Source organism: Zonotrichia leucophrys, chromosome 9 (genome assembly GCF_028769735.1).
Source record: "Zonotrichia leucophrys gambelii isolate GWCS_2022_RI chromosome 9, RI_Zleu_2.0, whole genome shotgun sequence".
Lineage (NCBI taxonomy): Eukaryota > Metazoa > Chordata > Aves > Passeriformes > Passerellidae > Zonotrichia > Zonotrichia leucophrys.
The window spans coordinates 9,061,886-9,083,515 of record NC_088179.1 but is presented as its reverse complement, the minus strand read 5'-3'; the positions used below and the strand labels follow the sequence as shown (position 1 = coordinate 9,083,515).

The 21,630-nt window shown below is 42.6% G+C and overlaps 1 protein-coding gene across 2 annotated transcripts in view; it reads left to right on the top strand.

The window, feature by feature from the left end:
- Window positions 1-3,491: 3,491 nt before the first annotated feature.
- The window catches only part of DOCK10 (dedicator of cytokinesis 10), a 137,710-nt gene continuing 119,571 nt past the window's right edge, over window positions 3,492-21,630 (top strand). For both annotated transcript variants that reach the window (XM_064721575.1, XM_064721573.1), the window contains exon 1: window positions 3,492-3,831. In XM_064721575.1, coding sequence (XP_064577645.1) covers window positions 3,733-3,831 — 99 coding nt within the window. In that variant the 5' untranslated portion in view covers window positions 3,492-3,732. The remainder of the gene's footprint in view (window positions 3,832-21,630) is intronic.

Here is a 21,630-nt window from a genome sequence, read left to right as displayed (position 1 = left end):
CTTAAAGGACAGTAGTGTTTTTAATGTGTTGCTAACAAATCTTCTACTGTCTTAACATAGGATTTAATTACTCCTTGTGTATTCACATTGTATTTTATTCAATCTGTCTCTTAAACATCGAGACTTCAGTTCTAGGGTAACAAAAATCATCTGCCACTTCTGTGAGTCTTCTGTGAGACTTCCTGTTGACTGATGAAATACACTGCTGCTGGATTTCATCAGGGTTTTTGATGTAATATCTAAGGCGAATACAGTCAGATCTGAAAAGATGGTCTGAAAGATACTGAAGTTAAGATTTGAAGATTCCAGACCAAATTCTGGTTTCAGTTATACCACTCAGTGGGATCACTTAGGGACTTCCAGATGTGTTTTATTCACCAGCAGGCACAATGCTTCTGAAGTCTGAGTTGCTTGCTGTGTTGAATATGTAAGGCTCTGGGGAACTTAATGGAGTTACCATCTTTTTACCGTTGTTTTTTGGGTTGCCAGTAATGTTGCCTCTGAAAGGCAAAGTTTTATAAAAAACCTTACACTGAGGTCTCGTGACGGAGTACAAAGCTGTTCCCTTCAGGGTTAAATCTTCTCTAGCTACATCAACAAGATTGAGCAGAATTAACCATTGCCTCTTGGCAGATGTGTCAGGTGGCAATTTTGGGGCTGCCAGGTGGAGCTGTGGTGTTCTGTCCTGGGCAGTGGTTGCTGCTTCTGGGTCTGTAACACAGAACGCCAGGGTGGCAGGTCTGCTGAGGTGTGCTAGTTCCCTCTAGCCTCTGTGCCTTGCACTCAGGGATGGCACAACCATTGCAGTAAAGCTGTGTTGCTTTCGTAAAAAAATTCCACAGAACCTGAAATTTCTGGCTGAATTTCAGCTGACATTTTGTACCAGAAGTGAATATTCCCACAGGAAAAAAAAATTAGGTGTATTCAGTGAGGTCTGTTGGTTCTCAGCACATCTTGCTCTGGATGTATCAGCACCTTATATTCCAGTTATACGAAATCTGGCTTGTGTTGGAGTGTCCTGAAAGTTGGCTCAGCTGCTGTCTCTGCAAATAATTGGCAGCTACAAAGGATGGAAAGCATAAACGTGTAATGTGTAAAGAATTATGTAAAAAGAGCAGAGAACTGAGCCTTCTGGTACTGCTTTTGTGTATGTCCTGTATTGAGTTGCAGCTGGACTTCTGCTGGTAACGTTTGGACAGCACCTGCTCTAGGGTGCAACCCTTCAGTTCAGTAGGAGCATAGGGATAAATGTCTAAACTGTCTTAGAGAAAAGTGAAATGTTGTGTCTTACAGCTCTTTACTGTTTTCATATAGATTGCTTCTTCTTTTGTGTCCTCTACCTTTACTTTTGCTTATTTATTCATCTAATAGTTGCTAGTGCTCAGCACAAAAATCTGTTTGTAAAAAAAGAAGGTGCCATTATAATCAGGAAAAAATGAGCTGGCAGAAGTAAGGATGTTTGTCATTTGGTGTTGTATAAGAGAGGAACTTCTGCAGTGCCCTGAAAGATAAAAAGTGGAAACTGAGATTGAAGGTGGAATATATGTGTGTATCTCACTGGTAGGGGATAGTAACTGCAGTGTTTTGGCAGAAGTAACACATTCTACATTAATTACCCAACTCTTCAGCAGGTGGGAGGAGTGCTGCTATCAGGTGTTAATGGTGTATGGCTGCACTTCAGCTTGTTTCCATTGCCTCCTTAAGCTTTCAAGTAGTAATGGCAATTCACCAAACTAGCTGGAGTAATAGATCAGCATCATCTAGAAGGTAAATAATTTATTGTATTTTGAAACTTTGATGTGAAATTCTTTGTCTCTTCTAATAGGAAACACTTGTTTGAAAGTTGCTTTATGAACACTTGCTGCCACTGCCCAGGAGAGCTGAATAGCTGTGCACAAGAAAGGGAAATTAATATGTCTGTTGCTTCATTTGTGTCTGTCACAGCAGCAGCATTCTACTGGAGGTTTTTAAAATGGGGATGGGCCAGTCAGTTCTCCTAGAAATCAGCTTGCTAACTGCTCAGCCAGTATACTGAACTGCATGTTATACTATTATTTCCAGATCTCAATTAATTTGGCTAAGTACTGCTGGCTGCACTCCTCATCCTTTACATAAAGTGTTGTGACATTGCTTTTATAAAAGAGCTGTGGCAGGTCTTGCTCCTCATCTCTCTCCCATCATTAAACAAGTTAATAGCAGTCTGGAATTGGCCTGTTGCTCCACGTGTCTTTTTTTTGGCACAGGTTTCTTTCCATCCCACTGCAGCCAAGCACAGAGTTGTGGTGTCCAATCCCTCAGTACTGGCTCTCTCTCACGTGGAAGTCTGAATTACCTGGCTCTCTCTTCTGCACAATATGGGTTTCTCCTTTTTACCTTACCTGGGGCTGCCATAATTCCTCCCTGAAAGAATAGAACCCCTTAGTTTCCCATGTGTATTTCATGTAGTATGTACTTTACAAACAATAAATAACATATCTGTTTATGTTGTGGTTGTATATTTCTAGTTTTGTCTGGGTAATGAACTGGTTTGTGACTCCAGTGCTGTGTTTTACCCTCTCAACAAGCGTGACACGTGTAGTTTCCAGCCTCACAGAGGGCACCCACTGCCCTCATACCTGGATAATGATACCTGAGCGTGGACTGTGCCTGCTCTGTATGGCCTCTTCTCATTAGGTGATCGGGCTTGCATGTTGTGAATGAAATATCTCTGAAAAACCCATCTGTGGAGAAGGTACAGCCTGAGCTACTTCACAGAGCGAAACTGCACTGTGAAAGACTCCTTTCTCCTGAGGATGTTCTGATGTCTTCTCTTAGTCCAGAGTGAGCCCAAGTAATGCATTTATAAATGCAGTGAGTCTGTTGTGGTGTTGTACCCAAAATAGACTCTGTGTGCTTGTACACAGGTGCACAGGCACTGGCTTCACACACCTGCCACTAGATTTTTTGTCCATTTCCCTGAGAAAAAACCCAAACTGGTGCAGTAATCTTAAGGGCATGTGCATACAGAGAAAGCCTCATCCTGGTCTAGTAATTGGGAGAGTTTGTTCATGACAGCAGGGTAAGGGATCCTCACCTGCAGGTCTGGAGCTGGAGTTCTGTTATGGCAGGCCTTGGTATTTGAGATGAGTTAGGGTTTGCTCAGGGCAGACAATCTGACAGGCATGTTTTGAATGTTAACAACCTTGGGCAATGTTGAAATACTAAATACCTTGTTTATATTTGTAATTTACATGTGAACCATGTTCATGAATCTACACTCAAAATCTTACCTTTCATTTATAGCCTGTGTGACATCTCTTACTTGCTCAAGCACAAGACTCACATTATTTGCAAGTAGTCTCCTTTATTAATCATTTTTGTTGTTGTGGAGTGTCTGACAAGCAATTCTGTAGATGTTTTTCAGCTGGGGTATCCCAAGAACACTTGGTCTGGCTTGGGCAAGGCTCTGATTGCTTTCAGCTGGCTGCTGGAGCTCAGATGTGAGGGCAAATCAAGCAAAGGGTACAGGCAAGAATGCACTACTTGCACATTCTCCAGCTACAAGGCTCCCTCCTCTGCAGGCAGACAAAAGGGGCAAAGTCTGCTTCTGAGCAATTCTGGGAACTTCATCTGGCACTGGGGACAAAATTGGTGCAGAAATGAGGAGAAGGAGATAAGGGAGCAGAGCCTCAGAGAGGGTGGAGACAGAGAAGGGAAGAAAATGGTTTAGAAAGAAGAAAAGCATTGGAGAAAATGGGGGAAAAAAGAAAAGACTTTGTGGGCAAGGAGAGGCCGAAGAAGACGATAAAACGAAGGAAAGAAACGAAGAGAGCTGCAAGAAAGTTCCGTCAGGTTGGTGAATAACTTGTGCAGATAAGCCATTAGTGTGCACCCCATGGCAGTCATTTAGGAGGTGGGGAAACCCAGGCACTTGGATTTAAATGCACGGTTTTTACTCTTGTCTTGTGTCTGTCACTTGACTAACACTTCATTTTAAATTCATGGAAAGTGGCTTGAATTTTGAGTGACTCAGAATGCTCCCAGTTTATAGAAGTTGCATTTTCTTTTTTCCTTTTGCCTGCAAGGTGAAATAAGGGGTCTTGAGAGGGAGAGAATGAGCATCAATAGCAAAGAGAAGCTGAAAAATGAAGCCTTGTCTTGGCTTTGGAGGAGGATGGGTACACACAGAGAGATAGTTTAATATTGTTGTGGTTTCTAACAGGCAGGTCTGCAGTGCATATGTCACTTCCAGAAGTCAAAACATGTTTGTAACTTTTCTAGCATAAGGTCAAAGGCCTATGGAGTAGTGACACAGATGTGATTATTACACAAAGACTTGCTTGTCATGTGTATAATATTTCCAGTTTAGGATTCCATGCATTTCACAGAACTCAGTAATAATTTTCTGAATCTGAATTATACTCACTGTTTTATAACAACTGTATATTGTTATTTTAGCAAAAGCCAACTTTATCCCTCATTTTGTTGATAAGAAAAACAAAACACCAGCAGCTAACTGCCCAAGTTCATGCAATATGTCTATAGTAAAAGCCATAGAATCATTGTCTCCAAGTGTATCCCCTCACAGGCTGTGCTGCCTCACATGGATGAATAATTTGCCTGGCTTCATAGTTCCCCTAATTTCTCACATGGGCACATTTTTCCCTCTCTTGAGAAATGTAAGAAAACTAAAGGCTGCCTGTCCTTTGCATGCTTGCTTAGTGTAAATTACTTCAGTTCGCCTTGTCCCTTTTTGGGCAGAACACAGACAAATAGCAGGGTGCTGAGCTGCATTACTGTTCGGTGGTGATGTGTGTCAGTGAAGCCTTCCAGATCTGGGAAGGCTTTTTCTACTTCTCTTTTCTTTTATTTTTTCTTTTTTTTTTTTTTAATTTCCCAAGTCTCCTTACCCCTACTCCATTTTTCAGTTTGCGTGCTCAAGGCAGTAGTCTATTATTTTTTCCCCTTCATGTCAGTGATGCATAATCACAACCTAAATTGCATTGCTCAAATACATTTTTTTGTAGATTACTTGTCATTTCTGGTACTAGTTTTTCCTTCATGATACAGACAGGAAGAGGTCAATGTTGCATTTTTGTCCTTACATTTTACACAGGAAGAGAGTTTTTTTGGAGCACTGGGGGTAGGTGGTGCTGCCCAGCCTCTCCTGCCCAGTGTTACATTGGGAGCCAACATCCAGCCTCTACTTGGGTACTCTAAAGTTACTTTTCAGCTGGAACCCAAATACTGCATGTTTTGGAACACAGTGTAATGTTTTGAGATGACATAATGTAGATGTTCTTTAAGCTTGTATAAAAGTACATCAGATGGGGAAATCTGGATATTTGTGACGTGTGTGGGTTCACACTGTGCAGACAGCAGTGAGAACTGCTGCTACTGTCATTGGACTCCCAGGAAAATATGGGGAGAGGGAGATGATACCTCCCTGCGAGGAGAGTCTTCTGCTGCCCTGTGAAACAAGGTTTTATCTACAGACCCAAAGAAAAAAAAATAGGAAATCTCAAAAGTTGAAAGATACACTGTATTACATTTTAAATTCCTAATGCAGTCATTAATAAATAACAATTAACTTGCTGCTGGACTTTGTTCCCTCATTGCTGTTGAGCAGTTGTATAATATTCAATGTACAGAAGCTTAGTGTGCTGTCAGCATTGCAGTGAGTTTTTAATTGCAGTGTAGTTTTTCCTTCATTGAGTGTGGAAGAAGTGGAGTGCAGTTCTGTCACTGAGTCTGAAAGGGGCTGTTCAGGTGGGAGAATAATGCTGGCTGACTTAAAGCAAGCATGATCCTAGGTTACTCTGACATGTTGACCTAAATTAAATGATGTAGATATAATGCAATTTAATGAATGCAATTGAATTGGATATGATAGAGGGGAAAAAAGGTTTCATTTTTTTATGTGTTGCTGTTTATCACAAGAGTAATGCAGAAATATTCTCTCTGAAAGTGGAGTGACTAGGAATGTTTAGAATAGCAAGAAGAAAATCTGTCATCTCTGTATTTTGGTTTTTAAATTGTCATTGTCTAAGTGTATTGTTTGCCCATGTTAGATGTACCTGCTTTGGTAACCATGTTTAGGTTGATGACTTTGTGGAGTGTACTAATTTATAGGCAAGAATGAAATTCTGGACTCTTAAGTGTCTTTTGGCTCTGCTTTTCTAGGGCTAAATTAAAAGCTCCCCATATGGGCAGCCCAATGGCTCTGCAAACAAGGCCTAGAAGCATCTTTTATCCAAAAGCTGCCTGGAACATTTCAACTAATGGTTAATATGTCTATCTTTTGATGCAAATTGCTCAGTGATCTTTGTTCTGGAGTGGTTTTCCATGTGGTTTAGGGGCAGAGGTTAACATGGTTTGAAGAAAATTTATTTTTAAAGTGTGTGAATATTCTGTCATTTGAGTGTTTGCCAGGCCCTGGGACAGAAAAAGTGCATGGCAGAGGGACATGAGAGGGAAAGAGTGCTGTGGTATCCTCTGGCCACAGTGGTGTGTAACAAAGCCTTAAACTACTTTTTCTGTCTCTTTCTTCTGCTGTGAGGTGCTTGTTGCAGCTTCCTCCTTCTTCCCACTCCCTACTCCCTGCGTTCTTTCCCTCTTAGTCCTTTGCAAGCCCTGGCAGCCCTGGGGGGAGTCTGAGCCAAAAAGTCAACAGAATAGAGGCAGGAAAGGCTGCCCATACCCAGACACTGTGCAAAATGCATGTTCAGTTTGAGAGAAGGCAGGATGCCAGTCCTCCACATCCCCTTCTCTCCCCTTTGGAAGCAAGCACAGCACTCCTTTCCATGCTATGAGTAGGTGCAGGAGAAAGGATTCAGAGCTTGTTGAGTCTTTGGGTGAAAGTGGTGGGCTGCAGTCAGCCTGGGGGCTATTGATTGGGCTGTGCTTGTTTAGATCATCAGTCATCTTTGGAGCCTGTCCCGTGGAAGAGCTTTCTCCATTGCTGTGCAAGTACCATGGCACAGGCCAGGCTTGATGTCTTTTGTTAGGAATGCCTCTGTTGCATTTCACAGGCCATAAATAACTTGTGGTATTTGTAGCAATCTCAGTCTCTCTTTGAAGATACAAGTGCACAGCCTTTTTCCTGGCTTCTCTTTTTTTGTTACTTAGCCTCAAGTGGTCTCAAGTCTGAAAAGTGGTTCAGGGGCCTAAATTTGGCTATCCTGGGGATAGAGCTGTTTTGTAGCTTTGAACTTTGAGCTATATGGAATGAAATACATAAAAGTTTGTTCTACTGAACAGTGCATTGACAGTGAGAGACCTTGGGAAAACAAGTCCTGGGTCATACCTCTAATTCTGTGTGCAGAGAGAAAGGGAGTGATGAGTAAGTATTAAAACCTGTAATGAGCAGACTTTGATATTCTAGAATATCATGTGGTGTGTGAATACCTTTTGTATCCACATATTTGCAATGCATAGTAAAATATGTGCTGAGCCATCATGTTTCTGTTGTCAGTGTATAGGCACGTGTTTCCCCCTCCAATTCATGGGCGGCAGGTGGACTTCCAGCAGTGGATAGACAGCAATTACAGAAGCTGTGCAGACATTAAATATCCTGCACGGCTCTCCAATGAAAGCAAGTTACTGAAAAGCATCTGCCTGTTCCAAAACTGCCTCTCACTTCAGGCAACAGTTGCCTTTTCCATGAGTAACAGTTGTCTTTCTCTTTGAGCTGTGTGATTGCACAGTGCCTCTGTTCTGCTGACACCCTTTCATTAAACAGCTAGAATCTCAAGCGCTGATGGAAACAAAGTTGTACAGCATTAAGTAGGGTTGAATTATACTGGTCTCTTTAGTGCTGCATTAATTAACCTCATTGCTTCCCCGGAATTCGTGAAAACTGTTTTGGAGGTTTTGTAAGAGAACCTACAAAAGAGAAATCTAGGAGATCCATGAACAGAAATTTGGCTTTCCTGGTAAAATAATTTGTGATTTAACAGTAGTGTTAGGAAATCTCTAATATAAACAAAAAAAATTGTAGTCTGGGTAGATGGTTACTTTTCTTCAGGTGTCTTTCAGAAGACACCTGCTTCTTTTTATATTTCAAATGCACACCTGGTTGTTTCCATGTTTCTGTATACTTTCTAAAAGAAATGGAGCTCATGTAGCACACCAAGTGGTTTAACTCCAATTGGTTTGGAAATGGAAGAAGATGGAATGGTAGTTTTGGGGGAGCTTTAAGTAGCCATGATAGTTCCAGCTGGCTGGAGATGTTGGCAATGAAATGCTTTTTGCCTTCTATATATTCTTTCCTCAGAAAGGGTGAGGAGAAAACTGTTTGCAGAGGAGTTTCAGGTGAATGTACCAGTTACTTGTGTTGCAATAAGGATGGGCAGTAGTACAGTGGGACACAATGTCTTACATGCCTTAATGTGAAATTTATCTCCTTCTTTTTCCCTAGGGTTTTTCTTACAACGAGAACCCTTCAAAACCACTAGCCATGGCATGTTGCAGTTAAATATTATCTTTCTCTCATTTCTTCATTCTCACATCTGCCCACTCCCTGCTTTGCTGCCCTCACCCCTTCCAGTCCTGGATCCTTGTTGTGCTTTGTGTCCCTCTCCCACTTATCTCAGAGCCTCTGTTAAAGCCTCTCTGTGCAGGGAACAGTGTGTCAGTTGTGTCAGGCACCCTATCTCTGCCTGCCATCCATGCCACATCTAAACCCACTTCTTCCAGGAATGTTCCTTGCCACTTGTGCGAGTGGGTGATCTCTGTGCTCCCCCCGTCCTGAGCTGCTCTGCCCAGCCCTGCCTCTCTCCCCCAGACTGGCAATGGAAAGCCTTTGGCTCTGGTCATAGGCCTCTCCTCTGCCTTTGGTGTGAGGTTTTGCATTGAACACAGGGGTTTGTGTTGATAGGTGCTATTTGAATGGCGGCTCACCAGATAAAATATAGTTTAAATAATACTGAGGGACTCTTATTGGAAGAACTTTTCCTGTGTCTGTTTCCTTAAAGGAAGCCTTGGTTCCCGGTTCAGTGTAGTGTGAAAAACAAGTCCATGTTGTGATGTGTGAGTATATCAATGGATTTGTACCTATTTTAAAATAGACTCAGGTAAATAGGGCTAAAATGAGTTTCCTTGAAATAATGTGGCATGCCTGGTTTGGGGAGTTTTAAGACAAGAACTTTGCATTTAAATTCCATGATGATGGCTACTGAGCTGTGCTAAAATAAGGTATAAGGGCTGCTCTGCTTGGTCTTTGGGTTTCTGTTTTCTACCACTGTTTCCCAGTGTGTATTTCAGAAGATCCTTGTTCCTCGTCCTAAAGGATCTGTCAGGGATTCAGATAAGAAATTTGAGTTTCTTTATTTTGGAGAAAGATTTTCTGTGATCAAGAATGGGAGTCAGCAAGTAACTTGTAATTAGAGCTTGAAGACTGAGGTGTGAAATTTCTCTGATGCACAATGAAGGGTTGCCGCTCAGTGTGTAACTGGGTCTGTCATCATCCCAGCAGCAAGTCCTGAACCCACCTGGCATGGTTTGCAATGCAGCTGGTTGTTGTTAACATCTATGAGGTAAAAAAGATAATGCAAGAGAGTTGCCTGACTTTTTTTGCCAGTGTCAGAGCTCCAGACATGCCCCAGAGCCAGCATGCCAAACACATCCTGCTAGCATTAGCTCACACGGACAATTTAACAAATACCTTTTGCTGTCATTTGGGTGCAAAAAGAAATGAAAATTGAGTCATGACTAAGGAATAATACATTCTAGTTCCTATTATCATGGGCTCAGCTTAGCAGATTTTTGTGCTTTTTCATGTCTGTCTGTGAGATAACAGGAATAAAAGCCAGCAAAGTGCAGTGCTAACGGTGTGACTGCTTTTAGACAGTTTGGCAGGAAATGTTGTTTCCTGTTCTTTTGATGTTCTGTTGACTTTCTCATAAATATTAACCCATCTGGGGCTTCAAGATTTGTTGTTACGGTGGCATAGACTTTGTCAGTGACAGGCAAATTAAAATGTAGTTGTTCCTTTAAGTAGATTGAACAGGTTCTGGTTAAAAAATGCAAAATTATGCTGTAGTTCTTTTGACTGCAGTGTGACATCTTCAGATTTCTGTCTGCATAGTCTAGTTGGAAAGTGGGATTAGATTTGCCTTTAAAATATAGATTCATACTGGTGTGGCTTGCTCTTCTGGATCAGATTAGAGCTTCTAGAAGTCCTGTGTTATAGGCAGATGCCAGGTTCTGTAGGCACACAGTTTATGGTGATTGGGAGGGGGCTGCAGCCCCATCCCCAATGGGCACAGCTGTGAGCAGCAGGTGAGCAGCGCTGACAGCAATGAGCCATGGAGTGCTCAGGGGCACTGACCAACCACCAAAGGGAACAGAGGGCACACAGGTGCAGTGCATCAACAGTGAGGGGCACACAGGTGCAGTGCATCAACAGTGAGGGGCACACAGGTGCAGTGCATCAACAGGAGGGGATAAAAGGCTGGGCTGAACAAGAAGGGCAGTTACTTGCAGCCTTCTGAAGTGACCTGGTGTTCCTCTGTGTGGGCAGAGGCCTGAAGCCTTCTGATGAGGTAAGGTGTTGCTCTGGATGGGTTGAAGCTTTCTGAAATTGCATGATGATACTCTGCGTATTGTGGCTGTCCCAGCTGTGACATCTGCTGCAGCAAGGTTCCTCAGCACTCTGAGTAATAATTGTAGTGCCATTTGATGTGCTTTGCAGATCACCAGATGAATTTGTATTTGGAATAGGATGATAGATCCATCTTCTCCATTACTTTCTTGAGAGGAATTGTGTCCTTGTCTTCTGAGACCCCAAGCAAGTGCTGTCCACAGGGGTGTCAAGGTCCCTTCCAACCCAAACTCTTGTGTGACAGAAGTGAACCTCTCCTAACCTTTCACCCTGCCTGTTCCTCTTGGCTGGCACAGTCATGTGAGCCCTGGTTCAGCAGGATGTCTTGGTTAGGGCAGTGCCTCCTATCAGGGTGCACCAACCAGTCTTTTGGGGCTGGCTTTTAACCTTGGGGTTTTTTCAAATCACATGCTGATAGATGAGATTTGAGAGGCAGAGGGTGCTGCTTCCCAGAAAGCTGAGCTCTGCAGGCACGTTTGTGCTGGGTGGAGGACATCTCTAGGTGTCTCCCTGGAAATGCAGCAGCTTCCATCACCAGTGTTTGTGCATGCCAGTGGCACTGTGCCCCAGCAGTCTCCTCAGTAAATTGCCAGCCTGATCCTTTGTGAAGAGCAGTCATGTTGAATTTAGTGTTACTGCATCAGGAGTGAAGCACTGATACTGAGAGTGAGTAATTGTAACTAAATCTGCCCTTATGCCTGGCAGTGTGTGTTTGGTATTTAGCTGTAACTGTGCCTAATTTGCTCAGCAGCTTGACAAAAGCATAAATGACATTCAGGTGAGAGTTCTTCTGTTGGCTGCAACTCTGTGTTACCATGAAATAATTGTAACATTACATAGAAAGTGATAAATGATTGCTAACTTACATTAGAGCACTAATTATATATTGGAGTGAATTTCAGCAGAAATGAAAAATTGCTATCTCTGTATTTAAATTTCCATCTGAATGGTAAGAGAAACTTGAGAATGTTTTCCCTTGATGTGAGAAAGGGATGTGTTTAAAGGGAATGTGCATGCACCATCATATTTTCACTTGGATATCACATGTTCTAATGAAAGCTTTGGCAGCACAGACAACCAGACTTCTTAAAAAACAACTATAAACAATCTTTTGGATTAAAGTTCCCATGTTTACTCTGAAACATTTAAATAATTTACTTATGCATTTGCACTTTTTCTACTGGAACTGCTTAGGAACATAACCCTGCTGAATGCCCAGCTGTCAATAGAAGAATGAGGGGGTGGCCTAGGAAGTTGGTAATCTATTTAAAAATCTAATTGCATGTTGCACACAGGGAACTGCTTGATGCCCTGAAGTAAATCAATAGCTTTGTGAGTGTAAATAGTTGTCATTTCTTGAAAAACACTTTCTGGTTGATCTTTATTTCCTGCTTGATTGAGAAGTCCTGAAAGAATAACAAGAGAAGAGTTCAACATTTGGATACCTAAAATTACTGGGAACCTTTGGAGGTTCATTTGAGATGTGTCATTATAATCTAGAGAATGACATTGCTCCTGTTATATGCTAGGTAATTTTTTTAAGTAATGTTCAAAAGTGGTTCTGTAAGAACAGGATATTTTCATAAGTATCAGTTAATTTTACAAAAGTCAATAGCACAGGCTATTAAGACTTCAATAATAAAAACAAATTACTTGTAACCAGACATTTCAGTCAGTGAGAATGAAAGCTCTTTGCACATATGTGTATTTAGCTCATAGTTTCTACTCGTATTTTAATCTCCCTTGGAGTTCAGTATTAGTCTTTCAAAACACACATGTTACTAATCAAAATATTATTCTTCTAAGGATTTCTTCCTGAAATACCAACCAGAAGACATATGTTTATAGAGACTGTGTTAGAACTTAACAAATACAGGCCAAACAACTTATAATTGGCCTAGTTTTGCTTATTTTGTATTTTGTTGAATCAACAGCCTTGTAGATGTGAATGTTAATGGATGCCAGAACTGTAATGTTCGTTATTTTAGATTTTGTATGATTTTATTATCTTCTGGAGGTCAAATAAAAGAAAGGGAGTGAAATCCTGACAGGAGACACAAAATGAAAACCACATGTTGTACAGAAGAGCTGTCCAGGGGACAGTGTCACTCATTACTGCTACAATAGCTGTTACTTGGTTTGATATAGTGAGCACATTGTTGTGCTGTGACAAAAGCTCAGCAATATTATTTCTAAAAGGGGCAGGATAATTTTGGTTTGGTTTGGTGTGTTTTGTTTTGCCTTTTGGGGTGCTTTTGCTTTTCCATGGTGATAAGGGCAAAACCATGGTGGTTTCAGGCGCTTCCTTGGGTGTGGTGTGAGGGGCTGTGTTTGAGCTGCTGCTTTCTGACAGGGTGACAAGGCCTCAGCGTGGGTCTGAGGGACCCTGTCTCTGTTCCATGCTCTTGTCTGGGTGGTCTCACTGTTCCATTGTGCAGCCTGGGCTTGCTGGCTGGTGCAAAGCAGGAGGAATGTGAGCCTCCCTGAGCTTCTAGATGTGCTAAAAGGAAAGGGTTTGGGGCTAATCAGCCCCCATGTTGCTATCAGAGAATAACTTTCTTACAGCATTGGCTCTGTATACACACAAATCCCTCTTCTTGTCTGGTTAGGGCTGATGTTTATGCCAGCAGGATTCTCTGTAGGTGGATTGCTCTGTAGAAATTAATAATTTGCCCTGTGTGCTTTAGCCCAAGAAGTGTCATGGTTAGGTGATACTTGACATGGTCAAACAGGGAAAAGGTGCTTGGCTGGCTGCCCCTGGACCTGTCAGATTTGGGCAGGGTTTTCTGAGTAATATGTAAACAAACAAAAAAAATATCAAGACAGCTCTGTAATATTTATAGCCTTAAAAACTTTCAGATAGTTGTAACTCTTAGCTTCTTTCTTTTGGATTCTTGGCCCTGATAATAAAAAACGAATCTGAAGCCACATTATTATACTTCTAGTGAAAAAAAAAATCCATACTCTTCTTGTGGGATCTTTTCTGACAGATACAAGGATACATCTGCAGCTGCTGTATTTGGGGGAGTGGGGTGATGGGGGAGCAGCACCTGAGACAACACAGTTTCTGCTGGCCCCATATGTACAGATTTTACTTTGCATTTCTTTTTAACTTTGTCCACATTTTGTGCCTAATTTTCCCTTTTGCAGCTGTAGAAGCTTATGCTCGGAAATTGAATGAGATTGTTCCTTTTGGTTCCTTGCTTCTGGCTGAACTCTTTGTATATGCCTCAAAGTGAAATTGCCTTGAAATAATAAGCAGGGATTGTACAGCTGACTTAGAGTTGAAAGGACCCTGATTGGGAGCCTCTTTTGTTCATATCTGGGTTAGTTTAGAAACAGAGCATTGTGTGAAAAGAAATTGTATGGCCTGAATGGCCAGTTCATCACTGCTAGCCTTTGGTTTAAGGCTTTGGCTTAGATGGCTTTGGTTGTGTTTGAGGCTGTCCCAAAGAAGGCACAAATTCAGGCTCTGGTTTGTTGGGCTGAATAAGCCATGTTCTCACACATTCATGAAATGACAGTTTCATGAAAGAACTTCTGGAGGTTGTCAGGTCCAGCTCCCTTCCACAGAGGTAAGGTTACTCAGGACCTTGTCCACTCTCAAAGGATGCCCTGCTCCGGTGTTTGACCATCCTTTGTGGTTAAAACTGTCTTTTATTGTATTTAATGTGTTCTGTTCATTATCTCATCCCCTACGGCTATGTCTCTGTGGAAAGCTTCTCTCTACCCTATAGGAATGTAGATTGGCAAGGTTTTCCATCAACCTTCATTTCTTAGGGCTGGACAAAGGTATTTTCTCATCATTTCCTCCAGCCTCAGTCTATCTTGGTGATCTTGCAAAGAGCTTGATCCTCTGTGTCAGTGGGCTTGTGCTGGGTGTCTGAGAGCTGGACACAGCAGCCACATTAATTTCCTTAATTAATTTCCATAATTTTCAGGGTACATTGGCAGCTCTGCTCTGCAGCTGATTCGTTCTTGGAGGTGGCCAGGCCCATTCATGTGCTTTCAGTGATGTCTCAGCAAGGGTGCTCATGTCATTGTTTTTAAACACAGTAGTGGGAGTGCTCCCTTTGCTAGAGTTACCTGGCATGATATCCAGAACTATACTTAACTCTGTGCTGGTGTCATATTGGTACTTGATGATCATTTTGGTGTTGGCCTCTGCTTCCAGCTCTTCCTCCCTTGTTTTCAGCTGCTGATTGCCCAGCTTGCAGTAGAAATTCTTAGCTTCAAGGAATTTGATGTTTTGTATTAGAAATTATTAAATTAGTCTGGAATGCTTTATGCAGCTCAACTCCTGGCTCCTTGAGACAGCCCATTGTTTTGGTGAGGGACTTTGGGAGGGGCTTTCTTGGCTTGAAAATCCAGCAGCCTTCTGTGAAGAGCATGTGCAGAGCCAGGTGGGAGTTGCTGCGGACCTCCACCACGTGCGGAGGCTTGACTCAGAGGCAGAAGGTGCTGGATCCTTCTTTTCTAATGTCAGTCTGGCAACTGAGGGAGGAAGGGCATCAAAAGTGGGAGCCAAGAGATGAGTGACTGTATGTCTCTGGCCTGACTTCATCTGCAGTGGAAAAAATGGTGGGGTTTGGGTTCTTTTTAATTTTTCATGCAGACAAATAAAGCAACATTCTTAGCTCCCATTCTGAGTGCTGAAGAATGGGAAACTGTGCTGGAAGGTTGTAAATGAGGTGAAGATGCCATTCAGCCTGCTAAGTTCCATACTTCATTTCTCAAAATTTTTTTACCATGTGTGCATTTGTATCTGCAATATGATCCTGCTTCTCTAGTTTATCTGGTATGGCCTGAATTTAGACCTGCCCTGTGTAGTCTGTGGCATTTCTGTATGCCTGGCCTGTTCTTTTAATACCCGATTCCACTCTTTCTTCATTGTAAACCATATAGTTTTTCTTTGTTAAACAATATGAAAAGCATTAAAAAAAAGAATTCATTTGTTATTTACATTCTTACCTCAAATGTTGAGACATGTCCTTTTTTTCCTACTCAAGTGAGTTGATTGAAAACAAAAGGAGTGTACAAGTAGATTGGAGTGTGCCAATAAAGACCTTCTTTTGCAGGCTCTCTTGTGACCCAAAAAGAATTATCTTTTCAAAGAGATAGAGGCTGAAAGTGCTCTGGTTGTGGAGCAGTTCTGGGTTTTGTTATTGTTGTTAGCTGGGTTGTAAATACACAGATGTCATTGGCTTGGATTGGAGGCAAATTAGAATGAGAAATGCATTTTCTACCAAGATATCACTGTCTAAAACTCTGCTCTAGTCCAGAGTTGAGTGGTCTTTTTGAAAGTAACTCCAGTCTGTCTCTATTTGTGTTTGCTCTGTATTTCTAGCCTGTATTTGAGCAGAAGTACCAGGTTTGGATTATGGCAAGCGGTGGCTGTTACAGTAATAGAGAACAGGTTGCAGATCCTGAAGATGAGATGTCAGCAACAAAGGTTTCTGTGGCTCTTGTCCAAAGTTGTGAATGTGGGTGAGAGGTTTTGCAGTGGTTTTTTTAGGCCTTTGATCATGTTTTAGAGAAGTAGTGTTGGTTTGTTAAAGCACAGTGCTGTTCAGGCTATTCAGCGTGGAGGACATTGCTGTACAAAGGACACCTCACCAAAACCCACATCTTATTCCTAAAACCTCATTAGTGGCTGCTGACATCTGTCTCCCTGTGCCTTGGGGATTGTTCCTGCCTGGTCTCCCCATTGCTTGGTTCTCTTTCCAATGTTTCCTCAAGTGGCAGGGCTGGTGCCAGGGCAGCAAATGGAAAATGCATTTGCTCTTCTGTGGGAAGAGCATCTTCCCATGTAGCTGGGTGCGTTTTTTTCTTTAAAATTGATTTGTGAAACATCTAAGGAAAAGGCTTTGGAATTTCTGCATGTCATGGAGATCTTGGGCTGTGACAGGTAAGAGATGAGTAGCACTCTGTTTAGCTATAAGGAATGTCACAAAACCAACATGTTACAGTGAAAACAGGGACTGTGACTTTTTAGGTTTTTTTCCTCCATGCCAGTTTTGGTTCTCAGACGCTCTCCCATTGGGCTAGTGAAATGGAGATCACCTGGAAACAGGATCAGCTGTTGATAATGCAGTTTGAGGGGCTGTGTGGAAGTTAAACGTATATCTTTCTGAAAGATGATAGTCATTTGCTACCAGTTCTTTTTGGGAACCAGTGGGGTAGTGGCTGCTTTTTTTCTGTTGTGATTTATCTGCAAAATCTTTGCTTTGGAAATCTGAGCTCAGCCAGGATTATAACTTCTGGTGAAAACTCTTCACAGAGTTTATCTTAATACATTATGTTTTTATTTAACTGTGTGCCAAAGAAAATATGAGTTTTGGTAGCTCAAACTAATTCCCAACCAGTTTTATGGGATAATAAAAGTTCTTTTTAAAAACAAACAAACATTTGCTTTGTAGGTTAAGTAGTTATTTTTCCTGGTTTGCAGTCAAAGATTTCTTTTCCTGTTACATGCTTAAGGAAACCACAACAATGCTCTTAGCTGCATTTTAGAATGTTCCCTGCTGGATCCAGAAGCCACTGAAGTTGAAATAAGGAGGTTTTCATCACTGCCTATGAGTTGCAGTTCTCCATTTTACCAGATCTAAGAATAATCCCATTGATCTCACAGAGGCTGTAATTGTGGAAAACTACCTGTCAAAGTGGGGAATTTCTTGAAAATCAGTAGGGTGCTTCACCTGAGTTGAAAATAATAATGTAAAAACTACTTGTGTGCAGAATACAGATTTATTTTGCTTTTTGTGTGAAGAGAATATTCTGAGAAACATCTTTGGAGGTTGAAGCTGCAGAGATGTGGGATTGTAGACCTGCCTGTTGGAAGTCCTTACATGACTGTTTTATCACTTTGTTTTCTTTTTTGTCAGGTGGTTGCAATTTGTTGATGCAATCAGCTGGAAGGTCTAATGGGGGAAACCTGTGTTTGGGCCATGTACAGTATGGTAGTAATTAAAGAGTCTGTGTAGCACTTTGGAGAGACATCAACGTGAAGGGACAAGGGAATATTGAGAAGAGAAATGCAGCACTAGCACAGGCAATCGTGGGGAGCCTCTTTCTGTGCTTACCTTTTTTTTTCCTGCCATGTCTGTAGCAATTATTTCCGCTGTGAGCAGGTGGAGTGGGAAAGCAGCAGTTGTGAGCTGGTCTTTCGTGTGCTCCTCCCTAGAGGGTGCCAGACACCCGCGTTCTGCAGGCTGTGCTCGCAGCCCGGTGACACCGGCCCGGTGCCACTGCTGGCATTCTGCAGGCTGGTGACACCGGCCCGGTGCCACTGCTGGCATTCTGCAGCCCGGTGACACCGGCCCGGTGGCACTGCTGGCTCCTCCCGCCCGCAGCAGGGTGAGCATCGCTGGCTCTGGAAGGTGCAATGAGCACAAATGATTGAATGGTTCAAGTAGCTCTCACACAGCCTCAATCGTGTGCTCTCATTCCTGGGTTTCTGCTTACTGCAACTGGTGTGTTATGAATGGTTTGTGTTGGTCGAGGATAACTTTGTGAGAAAGAAGCAGTTTCAAGATGAAACAGCTGTAAATGGTTCAGGAGTTGTGCTGGCCAGTTACTGCAGTAAGTACCTGCTTTCCTGGGTCGCTGGGAGCAGCTGGTGGAAACTAAAGTATTACAGAGCCTGTGTTTTCTGACTTAGTCACCCCCTCTGCTGTTTGAGACGTCAGTGTTTCTGATATTTAACCATTTTTGCAGCAACACTTCAAGATACAGTGCATGAATGTTTTGAAATGAGTGCAAGAGAGATGTTATGAGTGGAAGGCACAGATGCTATTTATGGCTTGTAGCACCTGTGACTGCATAAGCTTTCTTTGAAGTAAATGTGGGATTCCCATGTATCCTTTAAAGCACTTTTTTTTTTTCTCCTCCCTCAAAACATATAGCAGCAGTGGCTCAGCCTAGCCCTGCACAGCCTCCTGTTGGCCTCTGGGCTGGGTGTCAAAGGTTTGGGACATAACTTTTGGAAAGAGAAGACAGAGCTGCTCCTTGAGGTGTGTTGGAAACGCTGCCTCTGTGGCAGTGAGAGATGCCACTCTAACACAGCATCCTCCACATTGCTTTAAGGCTGTAGTCATAAGAAAAAAAATGCATGGAAAGACTTGAGATTATATTAAGGTATATGTATTTATAGCTTTTCCTCATGTATAAAATGTGCAAGGAAAAGAGGCCCATTAATGAGGGTTTGTCTCATTAATGGGCCTGTGTTAATGTCTCATGAAGCTGCCTGCCATGAAGACCATCCATTGGAGTACTGCACGTGTCTGAGCTGGGTCTCCATGCTCATTCCTTGGGGGCCAGTTAGGGTTCCTCTGTTTGTTTTGGAGTAACAGAGCATAAGGATCTTTCAGACTTGAGTGTGTTTTTTCCCCTCTGCTTTATTTGCAAGTGCCTTTAAGCCTTTATGAAAATAAATACTGGAGACAAAGACCTTTGCTAAGAAAATGTGTATCTGCTCTTTTTGTTTTGAAAGGGTGGGTGATAAATATGTAAGTGCTGAGAAATGAGACATGAACTTACCAAAATGTGAGTGATTCTCATTTGCATCAAGGCAGAGACTGTGATTTTGTTGTCATGTCTTGCTTCAAATATTTATCTGCTACTTGTATGGACTAACTGAAGAGAAGTTTCACTATAAACTGTGGGTCTATGTGTGGAGCTGTGGGTGACAGGCACTGGCCACTTGTTTTGTTTGTGTGCTGCTGGAGAGCTGCTCATCATCTGTACCAGGATATGATGTATGTGGAATGGTAACTTGTAATGGTGGCATGAGCCTCATTATTTGTAACAGTGAGTTCTTATTGCTTGTACTGCTATGCTGCCTTTAGTTCCTTCTACTGGTTTGAGGCTTCTGTGGGCCAGACTAAACACACTGCTGTAAGCAGTTTCAGGGGTGTTCTTGTTCATTTTGAGGGCTCCTGGGCTCACCTGCCACTGCTGCTTTAGGATTGTCACACTACAAGAGCTTCTGTGGAGCTTCTCAGTATAGGTCATGCAAAAATACCATGGAGAGAGGCAGGCTTGTTTCCCATATTAAAAAAAACCCAACAAAATGGTGCCTGTCTTGCTGGCAGCTGAGAGGTCTCGTGACAAAGGGGGCTCTTACCTGCAGCCATCCTCCTTGTTGAGAAGAACACAGCCTCCTTTGAGGGTGGAAGAATGATCAGTGTTGAATTTGATAAGTCATTCTCTCACTAAAGGATCTTCTCCAACACTTGCCTTTCTGCCTGCCTCTTTAAACCCTCAGCTGAAGACCAAAATACCAATAGATTGTATCCTGTTTATTGTGATCACAGGAATTCAAATACCACAAAGAGCAAGGAAAATTAATGGAATAAAGTAAGCTGTGGGAAGGAAAACAGCTTTTAATGTGGTGTGCTAATGAGGTATGAAATAGATGTGTAAGAAAATGTTTGGTGGCATCTTTGGAAAATCTTACAGCCTGCAGAAACAGAAACACAGGAATGCTGTGCAAGAGAAATAAGCTAGTGCTTGGAGGAGAAGGCATTTACTGTCTGCTACAGACTTAGTGCAAAAGAGAGTTTCCCTCTTCACGCCCTGGCTGCCTTTTTGCAGAGCTGGGATCTCTTTCATGTGGAAGCTGAGGCTGGAATAGCTGTAAGCTCGAGGATACAGATGCCTTTGAACTCTGCTTTCTTATCATGGACTTCATAAGACATGGCAAGTGTGACCCACTTCTGCTCCTGCACAGTCTGGCTGCTGCACACACCCAGCCCCGGGAGCTGCTGAGGACTGGGTCACTGAAGTCCTCTGGGTTAAAACAATTGTCCTGCCTGTCTAATTTTTTTTTTCCTTTTCTTTACTGAGCTGCCTTTAGTGGTCTCCTTCCCAGGCTGTCCCCACAAACCATGATGCTGCTGTTATGTGTCTATGTGGTATAGCTAAAAGGAGTGGTGGGTGAGAGTGGGCACTGGAAGGTCCCCAGTGTGCATATTCCTTAGCCCAGCATTGCTGCCAGAGCCTTCATAATGGGGAATTAAAGAGTTGCTTGCACTAAGAAGTATTTTGCTTCCCAGGGGGTTTCGCTGAATTTTGTTTCTGGATTAAAGTGCTAATTAACACAAAATAGTGCTGAATGCTTCACTGTAAGAGTAACTAACACTGTTGATAACTGGTGTATAAACATAATCTATGCTAATGACATCCCTACCTTTACAAAACAAAGCTGTTGATACTCTGTATGTGTCCAGGCATTTTTAGTGGCTGGGAGGTTTCCTTTCCAATGATAGCTTATGCCTCTGTGAGATTTTCTTAAAACAGAAGAGATTTTTTTTAGCTCCTCAGTGGTTTCTTTTCCCCTGTGCATTAGCTGTTTTTCAGTTCTTGAATTTTGATCGAGAGCTGGAGGCTACTTTTAGCTGGCTTTGGCTTGTTAGTTTACTTGCTTTCAGGCTAAGTGTCATTTTTCTCTCCAAAGAGCCAAAATGCCAAGATTGTGTCATTTCTGCTTGTATCTAATAATAGCTTAATCCACAAATAATTGTAATGAAGTTACTAAGGCTACTGGCAGAGAATAGTGTGGTCCAAAGACCCCTGGAATGGATGGGATTCCTCCCTGAGAACAAAGGGAAGCTTTGGGTCGAGCCCTAGGGTGCTGTTCCAGGCACACGTGCGTGCACATGTGTGACTGTGTTGGGCTGCACTATGGAAACCAAATTTCAAAAATGCTGCCAGCTCTCCCAGCTGAGCACTGGTGAGAGGAGGAGGATGCTGTACAGACAGACAGGAGATGTGTTAGCAGCCCCCAGGGCAGCAGAGCAGTTGCCATAACAGCCAGCAGCAGATGTTACCCAGGACTGGATTGCTGCTGCTGGAATTGGAGTAGGAACGGAGATGTCCCAGCTGCCAAGTGCAGCCTTGGTGTGGCCAAGGTGTCATTTGCAGCTCTGGAGCAGGCAGGGGGATGATGAAAACACAAACAATAGCAGCAGCAGCAGGATGGCTGGTTTGGAGCAGGAATTACTCAGCTGTGCCACTGTGCCCTTGTAATCCCATTAGGAAGTCAGACT